Source organism: Toxorhynchites rutilus, chromosome 1, assembly GCF_029784135.1.
Source record: "Toxorhynchites rutilus septentrionalis strain SRP chromosome 1, ASM2978413v1, whole genome shotgun sequence".
NCBI lineage: Eukaryota > Metazoa > Arthropoda > Insecta > Diptera > Culicidae > Toxorhynchites > Toxorhynchites rutilus.
The window spans coordinates 33,453,931-33,464,640 of record NC_073744.1 but is presented as its reverse complement, the minus strand read 5'-3'; the positions used below and the strand labels follow the sequence as shown (position 1 = coordinate 33,464,640).

At 40.1% G+C, this 10,710-nt stretch overlaps 1 protein-coding gene across 1 annotated transcript; it reads right to left on the bottom strand.

The window, feature by feature from the left end:
• Positions 1 to 254: 254 nt before the first annotated feature.
• On the bottom strand, positions 255 to 2,529 carry LOC129762383 (hexamerin-1.1-like). Its single transcript, XM_055760609.1, has one exon. It carries the CDS (start codon positions 2,473 to 2,475, stop codon positions 343 to 345), a length of 2,133 nt encoding a protein of 710 aa, XP_055616584.1. The 5' UTR covers positions 2,476 to 2,529; the 3' UTR covers positions 255 to 342.
• Between the last annotated feature and the right edge of the window lie 8,181 nt (positions 2,530 to 10,710).

The following is a 10,710-nucleotide window of genomic DNA, read 5'->3' as shown; positions in this document are numbered from 1 at the left end:
AAATGACGAGTCTGGTGGAACGATGCGATGCAGCGATGCAATATTTCTCACGGAAATAATTTCTCCCCCCCCCCTCGTGTGCGCCCTTGATATTACTCTAAAGGGAGGTATGCAAAATTAGCTGGAAGCTTGATTCAATTGCCAACGATGAAATGGGAAGAAGAGCTCGGAAAATGGTCGCCAATGCTGATACATGGCGCTTCTGTGGCGTAATGTGTGATGGAATGTTATCATTGTCGAGAGAATTCAATCAATTGTGTCGTTTCGTTTATTTGTCAGATCCACAAACCGTTAACAGCGATAATCAACATTTCTCTCCCCCCGGAATGGCAGTCTAATACTCTAAACGACGACCGAGTTAACCTCCGTCTCGCTCTTGTGGTAGATCATGGTATCGTAGTACTTCATGTTCGGTGTGAACCAGGCACTCTCGTCAATCTGGCGCTCGAGCGGATATCCGAACGGCAGCTCGTCGATGTAGCGCGCACCGGATCCCACCCCGCAGGACAGGGTCTGGTCGTAGCCGGTGAAGCGTTCCACCTTCGGGGCGTGGTACGGTGTGACCATGAAGAAGAACTGGTACGGCATGCCACCCTTCTTGCCCTTCGGCAGCATCAGTCGCTCCGGGAAGCCGCAGTGTGCCTCGGACATGTCCAGCGGGAACTTACCCTCACCACTGTACGCCTGCATGACCTGCTTGTACAGTTCGAAGTATGTCGTGCGGTCTTTCACGAACCAGCTGAAGTCTTGCGATTTGCGAGTGATCGTGTTCTTGCCCTCGACCAAGTCCACCAGGAAATGATCAAGTTCGAAGAAGTTCTCCCGGTTTTCGTCCACTCCGTACACGTTTCCGTACTCGTTGTACTTGGGTCCAATGAATATTACGACGAGGGCCTTTTGGGCCTTGTCAGAGGTAACGTGTAGGTTGGTGGTGAACGGCAAATGGTTCAATCGTGGCTGGCGCGCATAAATGACAAAGTCCTCTCCCTGGTAGTGGGCGATCTTACCGAATTTCTTCATATCGCTCGACTTCATGGTTGTTTCGTCGAACACCTCCACATCGACGGCGTTCGTGATGTCGGCGTCGAATTTGTCAAAGTACGTCACCAGTTTATCCATTTCGACGTTTTCGATCTTAACACCCGGGAAGTTGAGCTGCTCCTTCTTGTACGATGGGAGATGATCAAGGTAGCGGTAGTAGTAGTGCATTATGCGCTTATAGAACTGGTAGAACATGGGATCACGCAGAGCGGTTTCGTATTTCTCCAGCACGGACGGGACGTAGTGGTAATCGTCCTGGTGTTTGTACGAGCCACCCAAGAAGAGTTTGGCGAGGGTTACAAGGTTGCCGTAGAAGCGAGTGTTGGGGCTGTCTTCATTGGCTTGGATCAGATTGCCTAGGTACTCGATTCCTGCGGGTTCAGAGATGTTCAGATGGGTTCCATCAGGGAGAACGACAAATCCGTAGTCAATGGTCTCCATGATACGATGCTCGTAGTCTTCGATCTGCTCGATCATGTAGCTCTTGTCGACGGAGGCACTGTAGTAGTAATTGCGTGCCGGGAATGGAATGCCGTTGTAATAACGGAGGAACGGGTTGTATCCGGTGTTGATTGATTTGTGCCAGGAGAAGGAAGGAATGACTCCGAGGTTGTTGGCGAGGCGCTCCAGGTAGTAACGGGCCAGCAGTTGCTGGTGCTGATACAGGTAGAACTCGCCTCGTCGATCCTTGTAGAGGCCAAATTCCTTACCACCCATCCAGAAGGGATAATCGGCGTGGAAGTAGTAATAGTATGAGTTTAGACCAATGTCTTCCGTGAAATACGCGACACGTTGCTCAGGTCCGGTGTGAACGTACGATCCGGTGTAGTTGGTTGGGATGTAGGCAGTGTAGACGTTGTTCAACTTCTTCATCTTGTAGAAGCCTTGCATTTTGTAGCGCTGAGCTTTGCTGATGACGAAATCGTTGAAGAAGTAGTACGGATAGATTTCGTACGGTGCCGGTAGAACGATACCCTGCATATCGGAACGATGAAGCACAGCTACGGTCAAGGCGTATACGAACATGCCCTCATTCACGTGGAAACGCGCCCAAACCATGGTTTTGTAGAAGGTATCCCAATCCTTGGCGTAGTAGAACAGATGGAACAGCGCAATCACTTCTTCGCGCTGGTGCTCGTTGTTGATGGAGAAGATCTGCTCCATCGGAAGCAAACCATGCTTGTAGTAGCGGATGAATTCCTTCACCGCCTCCTGGTTGGTATAGTGGTCAATGTTCTGTTCTACGTCGTACTTCTTGGAGTCCTCCCACAGGGTGGTGTGCAGCTCGGGCTGGTGAACATGCTGGAATATCTCCAGGATGGCTTTCTGCTTCACGAGCAGTGGTTTATCCGCGTACGTTACATCCTTGGTCATGTAGCTGCCGCTCGCCGTGGCGAACAGGCAAACCACGGTCACTGCCAGAATCGATCGCATCGTCCTTTTGCTTTGTCACGTTCCACTCACAATGGCCAACTGATGACTACCGACGGGCTGGGCAGGATTTTTATAGCCCACCAAATACCGCGCTGATAATTGATAATTTGCATTACCTCTCCAGCCACCGCTTATCATCGTTATTATGTTTTATATTGATGCTGCGGCTATCGCAAATGCACCCAAGCACTCATGCCTCACGCTAAAGTGCAATAATTTCGAGTGTTATCATATTCTCGCGGTTTGCCATATTTGCCATGCTGTTGCTGGGCGTCTTCGAATTGTGTACGAGCCACATAATGGCAGTAGATCAACAGTTGTTTTTTCGCTGCCATTGTCCGGTACTTGATTTGATGTTTTTGTATGCTTCCAATGGTACATGGTTATCCTGTTCATGGGATAATTGTGAGTTTATCTGCATGTCACCAGCTCATGAAGTGCATATTCCTTTGAGAGAACGATACTCTACGTAAAGGTTGCCGAGAAAGAGGATATGTTGTGATGTTTAGCTTGAGATACGGTTCCAGCATAGCACCCACACACACACACACACACCGTCAACCGGGTCTTTCCGGGAAGTGCGAAATGACTTCCTCGGGGAAGTACTCTTCTGAAGATAAAATTGAATACTCTTTCATAATTACATTTTACATCACTATCGCGATGTGTGTTCCGGGTGGGAACACGACATCCTGGGGGAGGGGAGGAGATGATGGGAATCATGTTGGCTCTGCTTTGCGACGCAAGAAAAACGGAAGGAAACACAAGGGTTGGATGTACGAGCAACACATGTATGTATGTGTGTCGATTGTGAGATAATCGGCTGGAGACTCAACAGGATACTTTAATGCGAAATATGGTTCAAAGCGGCTTTCAGGCTGGCTCTTATCTATGAGTCATTCGATTTTAGATTGAAGGTGGCGAAAGTATTAGGAGATAATGTCATTCTTATCGTGTTATTCAATCCGGCTGCTTGATCGTATTTAAGTAAAAAATATATACTGAAAATAAACCCTAAAATGATTCTTCTTTTTCCACTCGTTGAGTTGGTGAATGTGGATTTGTCCTGATTTGGAGATCCCTTAATAAGCCGCCTTTTAAACTTATTTGTTGCATGCGGGCGACTGTAATATAGGTTGCATTATCCATGTTTGTTACGAAAATGTTCGTAATAATTTAAAACTTAATCATAATGATTTTAGATGTCGCTGATGGAAGGCGTTCCACAATAAATATCGAACAAATTTCTTCGAAATTATGTTGGGAGCTCCCTTTATTCTAAACGCATGTAACGCTTATAAACATGCAGGATTCGGATGCAGGTTTACCAAGTTTAAAAAAAAAACACACTCAACCGTACTGTACTGTCCTACTGTTAGCATTATGTTTAAGTTGCCAACACATGTATTCGAGGCTCGAGCTTCAGAACGTAACGTGAGCAATTAATATATTTTTTGAAAATGTCGAATTTTGTACCAATAAAAAGCCATTTGTGGGATGTTTTATTGCTGACCCGGCAAACGCTGTTCTGCCGTATAAATGATTTTTAGTGAATATTTTGGTTGTTAAATAAAATAAAACTAATGTATCGAAAGTGTGTTTGAATGTTTGAATAACGATTTATAAAATTAATCGAATTTGATCGATAAAATAGAATGAATGTAACCATTTTAATGAAAGCGTGTTTGATGTTTATGCTGCCAAAAATGACGGTGCGCATTGTCATTCGATAAACAAACGTGTAACGCTCGTAACTTTTGTGTTTCATTTAGAAGAAAAATGTCGCACCGCTATCTCATTGAGAAGTAATCCCGAATTATCAGTGCAATCAAGCATTTCATGTCGTATCTTTCCGGACTCCAGTATGATGACGGTCCATTCTTTTTTTTTTTTATTAATTTGTTTATTTTTACAGGCTCAGTTACTTAAGTTTAAAGGAGCCGAATTCTTAAATATAATTTAAAACTATATATATAAACAATTTTTCTTACATCTATGGTTAGTAAGGTGGAAAACCGATTACTCGCGGTGTACTCGAGTTTAGGAGGGTGACATATTTTTAGGAGAAGGATGGGATATAAGGAAATTGTAACAATGTTGACGAACACTCATTTCTTAAATCTATTTGTATATCTATAGTGTATTTACATTTCAACTTATTCTACTATTTATAGCAAGGGGACGAATTACCCGCGAAGGAAGGAAAGGAGGGTATAAGGATGTAGGGACAATCACACACGAAGATCTATAGCTTTAAGGAAAACATATATATGGGACATGTAATCAAGGTCTAACCGAGCCAACACATCACTCACCGGCTACTGTCCATTCTTTGATGGAGATCAAACGGATATTTGGGGATGGGATCTATGACATACAGATAAATGGAGTGGAGACAATAACCCCGACGAAAACTAAAAAAAACAACCATTTTTTTTAAGTCAATGTACCGAATAAATGTAAGAATGTTAAATGTAAAAAGAAAATCTTACCCGAGCGGATCGATATTTTGCATTCTGAAATCGACTCAGATTTGTCCCATTATTTTTCGAAGTAATCAAATACAGTAAGTTATATATAATTCGACATGTCGAGGCACCACTCAGTGTCGCATTGGAAGCGATTTTGACCTGCGATTGGACATTCGCGATGACAGTGGTACAGTGTCGACGTCTGGTGGCGGCTTTCAATGTGGGTCCTGAACTCGATGTTTACAAAAATGTCCAATTAAACTTGTCGCATTACATGTCTGTCTAATTAGCTAGATGTCGAATCAGATGTAACTTATTGTACTTAGAAGACATAGTCCTGACCCTGACTTAACTATTAATTTCCTTGCATTTCAGTCAAAACTTTATCCATAATGTAAACTCTATATCAGACACAATTTTCGTTCAAAATGTTTCCCCACTTGCAGTGAATGTGTTACTCTACAACATTGTACTCATACGGGAGAGCTTATTTTCAATTATGTTTTTTGTTATAAAAGTTGCCACACTTGCACGTTGCATGATTGGACTTCATTGGAATGCAAAATTGCTATCCATTCGGGTAATTTTGACTCGATCGGATTTCAGACTACGGGTGAGTAGTGGATTAGTAGAAAGATCAGGGGTCGACAAAAATTATATTATCGATCTCCTCGAGCGTATTTTTTCCACTAACCAAACTAAAAATGTGTGTATGAGATAATCCTCACGTTTGTCATTCTACCGAATGCGTGTAATGTTGTAATAAAGCTCATTAAATACTTCATTTTCTGTTTGAACATCGTGATGTAATGTCATGTGTATTGCGCATTGATCTGGCGATAGCAAAGGCTTTGTCGGCATTGCTCATGATAGCGTCTCGCAAGTGAATGTATTCTTCACCACGCCACTCCTGTTTATTATGTCGTAGGAATCACAGTCGTTTACTCTTTACCTTTGCGCACATGTCGACCATGAACTGTTGACACTGCTCACGACATCGTAGAATTACAGTGTCCTGGCGCGTCGAATCATCATACGATACATATACAAATGCATCAAGCTCTCTTCACCTTCTGGGTTGTTTCGTTTCCTCTATCCGCATGTTCTTCATAAATATTAATTCAAAATAAGAAATAATGTTCATGATCAACGAAGTCAGAACGGCTGGGGGATTTTTCGTCAAGGAATCTTCTGACTTGCACTACGGTCTCATATATTCTAAAACCTGTCACTCAGAATATATTCAAGGCGTGTTGTTTAGCATAAAAATTTCAATTAAGTAATTTCAATTTCAATAAAAATGATGCAAGTAATAATACGTTGAGAAGATGAACGTTAGGGCCATCGAAGAAGATGGTGAAGAGCTTCATATGAACGGTGTTTGTCGCCGATAAACTCCATATTATTGTTTATTCTTTGAATCACAATTTCACGCGTTGCTGTACAATCGCCTACTATAATTCCAGTGTCTTCAACAGCATGCGCATGGGATCTGCACACTTGCTCTCAAGTTGGTGTTTTATCAGGATTGTGAACAATAGCGTGATTATCATTTTGCAATCCGAGCATGTGTGATTTAAAGAATTCCATGATTCATTGTGCTCATTCAATAATATTCTCGAAAATGATTCTACAAAACCACGCATGCCGTTAAACCTTTTCAGGGTCCCCGGAACTTATGAAATAGTTGGTTATGAAATTTCGACGTATTCGCAGAAGATATCCGAAATGATAAATTCAACAAATTAAAAAAAAGCGTAGTCCTACGTCCTATTCGGTCGTGTCTCGGATATAACCCCTCGATAAAAGATTCAGCAATTTTAGTTGATCATTTTTTTCTGCCGTGAGACTACGTTTTTGATTTCTAGAGTGACACCCCTACGACGAATGTAACAAAAAATTTATATTATACTATATATGATTGGATAAGAAATTCATTTGGCGTTTTTTTTTCTATTTTGGACTACGTCTAACCGGATTATATGGCGGGTAAAATGAAAATCTAAACATGATTTATGATATGGAATAAATGAAAGATTTCGAATGTTTATAACTCGAACATTTCTCAATAGATCGGAAAAATGATTGCATCAATTGATAGGAAATATTTCTACGCATCTATCACAATTGATAAAACATTATTTTTCCTGAGATAAGCAATTAATAACTGTAAAATGTTAAGGACTATCTGAACGTCCTAGCTTCCCCGTTTTGATTGACCCGATTACGGTTTTCCCAACACAGTCATCAAAACCACAGTTTCGGGGGAAATTGGCATGATGAATAGATGCAGGTTGAGGGAACTTTTGCTCCCACCGACATGTGTTCCCTAACACAGCCATCAAAACCAAGGTGTCTTACATTACATGGCGTTTGTTCAAATTATTTACATACATGGCAAATAGATTGAATTCAATTGAAACTCGAAATACGAAAATGGTTTCATTCAATCAATATTTTAATCAATACAAACAAATGATTATATGAATGCTTCTATTGCCAAATTGATTAACTCCATAAAACAAGATGTTGAGAAAAATGATAAAATAATATATGTTTTATTATTATTTATTATTCAATGGCAAAAAAGAGTTTGTTATTTAGTGATGTTAATACTTATTATTGGAGAAATTTGTTTTGAATGTATTCATGTAGGGGCTAATCAAGTGCTTTAATACTAAAATTTAATAATATTCAAAAAAATGGAGTTAATCGATGTGGCATATGAAGCATCCATATCAGTCAACGGTAGCCCCACGTCAACCGTCCTGACATGTCTGCTTTCCGTGCTAAGCGGAAAGTTTTGGAAATATGACGCGAATGAAGCAGAAACGAAACCCCCGTCCAATCGACATCACTGACAGTGCGAGAGAAAGAGAAAAAATCTCTCAGCGTCGAGTGTGTGTATAGCCAAATAGTGTACATATTATCCTTCATTCTTACTCCATATCCAACCAACAACAAGTGTAGATGTAATTCAATATTAGACCGTGTTAATAAAAGAGCCAAAAGCCAGAACCATCAACTAGCTTTTAATCAGCGGAACATCATCCTTATTCCACCGGAGAACTAGCATTCATCCAGAAGGAAGTGCCAAGGAAGTGATACAGTCCACTTGTGATCGAGGTGGTTCTGTTAACGTGCTTGTGGAACCAGTTCGTTCTTTCAAAGGACATGAAAGTTTGCTAGTGTCCTTTCACAAGTGCCTAAGAGGAACACTCACTCTCCCATTATCATCTGGCACGGCCTTCACAGTTATAACCCACCCAGAAAATAGTTAGGAGTAGTTAGGGGAAAGTGGTCACCTGTTTGTTTGGTAGTATAACTATTGACTATTGACACCGTTTTGATAGTCATTTGATGTTTGAAGAATTTCATGGCTCTTGAGTCACCCTGTACTTCAGCGGAGCTGTCACATGTCAAAATATGAATAAAAACAAAAATCACTCTCTCGGTAGACATTCGTCCGTAGTTTTGTGCGTTTTGAATTTAAGGAATTTCTAGTGAAATTTAGTTTATTTGGCCTAATATTCTCGACAAATCAACAGCTGGTATACCTTATCACCTTCTGCCTCTTAAAGGGGTCCCTTTTGTGGTTTTGACCAAAGAAAAATGCCTCCCCAAACAAAACCCATTATGAAAAGCGTTATGTGTTTCCTACTACGTTTTTGTACATATGAGAAAATTTCAATTACGACTCGAGGTGAATAGGCCTAGCTCATTTCATACATGTATCTACTATTTCAATAATGATTTTACCAATTTGGCCAAGAAAACACGCATGAATCTATCCCTTCTAGCGCGATATGTGCGAGTGACCACTTTGCTCCCCACAGATGACCACTTCACCTCCTCACTAAAAAAATGTTCGATTTTTCAACTTTTTTTTATGATAATGAAAAATGTATTATTTTCAATTTTCATAATAAACACCACTTACTATCTTGAACTACAATAAATTGAGATACAATATTCTTCGAAGAACGGGAATTTTAGTGGTATGTGGATACAGGAAATGGGCATGTTCCTTAGGGTGACCACACTCCCCCCAGTTCCCCTATGTGTTTTTTGGTTTTAATCGCTGCTTGTGCTGTGGGGGAAGAGCAACAAACAACATGTTTACATATGAGTTTGCATTTCAATAGAGATGGGCAAGCGAACGGTATGAAAGAACTAATTCACCAAAAAGATTGAACGAACGGCCGTTCTTTTTTCGAAAAACAAAGTAAAAAAACTTTTTTAGTTAAACGGTTTCTTTGTGATTCAACTTAATAAAATAATTAGGCAGGTATCAGTCAGCAGTTATCATATCCCTTCCTTCATTAATCAAGGACATTGATGAGACTAAAATAATAGCTTTTTCATTTGGTACCCATATTGGTGGAGTTTCGAAGAAATATATGTGACGCCATTTTGTGGTGGCGGCTATTTTGGATTTGCATTTTTTATAAACAACTGTATTCTACTAATCAAGCCCTTTCATTTGATACCCATATTGATGGAGTTTAGGAAAAACCTATATTGATGAGGTTTTGAGAAAATATGTAATCCGCCATTTTGTAGCGGCCGCCATCTTGGATTTTCAAGATCATGAAATACGCGGTTTTATAGTTACTGCAGAGATAAAGGTGTGTTCCAAATTTCAGATCAATCGGTCAACAGGAAGGGGGTCAAATTAGATTAATGTGGGACAGTGGCTCATTCACAATACACTGTAGATCCTCCGCTGCGGTTTTACTTGCGGAATCCGCGGCGGCGAATCCGCCTAATGTGACATCAGCCTAATTCGCCGTGTGGACCGATTCTGAGCGTACCGATTGCGAACGAACTGGTTTGGAACGAATGGAGTGCAGCTGAACTGAAGGCATGAACATTGCATCATTGCAATTAAATCAAATTTTCGATACACCTGTAAATTTGAAATTTCATGCATTTTTTTTTCAATTCATGTGTAATATTTGAATACATTCGATATGCTTGTCAGAAAAAATCCGGAAGAAGCTGAATAAACAAATATTCTTCTAGTGCGAAAGCAAATTGAAAAAAAAGTTTCGTTGCCTTCAACCCATTGTTTGGCCTATTGCGTGTACGTGTTATCGTGATAAACATGACCGCGGGATGTTTGTTAACATTGAAAAATGTCGTTACGAGACATTTTCTCTGGTTTAACTATTGACGAATTGCATGCCAACTCGTCTTAGGAGTTGGTAGCACCGCCTCAGTTGCAGTGAAACTTTGTGGGAGTTAAGACTTTGACAATTTAAGCTACTTTAATTCTCAAAAGAATAATTAAACTACTTTCAGAAAAGGGCCAGTTTTTTTTCTTTATTTAAAAAAATTACAACTCTAAATCCATAATACTTTTGGTTAAAGAATAAAAGTGTGAAATTGTTGAAGTTTCCATAAAAAAATACCAAACATATTTTTTTTATTATACCAGAAATAACTATTTTAAATGTTTAAATTGATTTTTTTCGAAAAAGTATTTTGGAAATTCCCAAAATTTTCGCATGAATAGCCCACTCAAGTAATACAGGACAAGATAACAAAAATGAGATAGAAAAACGGTGGATTGTATTTCTCGGAAAATCTATGTGTTCTATGTTATATTCAAATCATTGCGAAAATATAAATAAATGTCGAAAATGTGAGACCGTACAATTGTCGGAATTATTTCGCCTTTTGAGATGAGTAAAATGTAAACCTCCGAGCAGGGAAGGGAAATTGCACATGTCATCAATTAATTTGAATCTCAAATCCCTTC

Bases quoted from the DNA above. Each gene is read 5' to 3' on its own strand.
- LOC129762383 (XM_055760609.1), bottom strand. From the start codon at position 2,475: ATGCGATCGATTCTGGCAGTGACCGTGGTTTGCCTGTTCGCCACGGCG.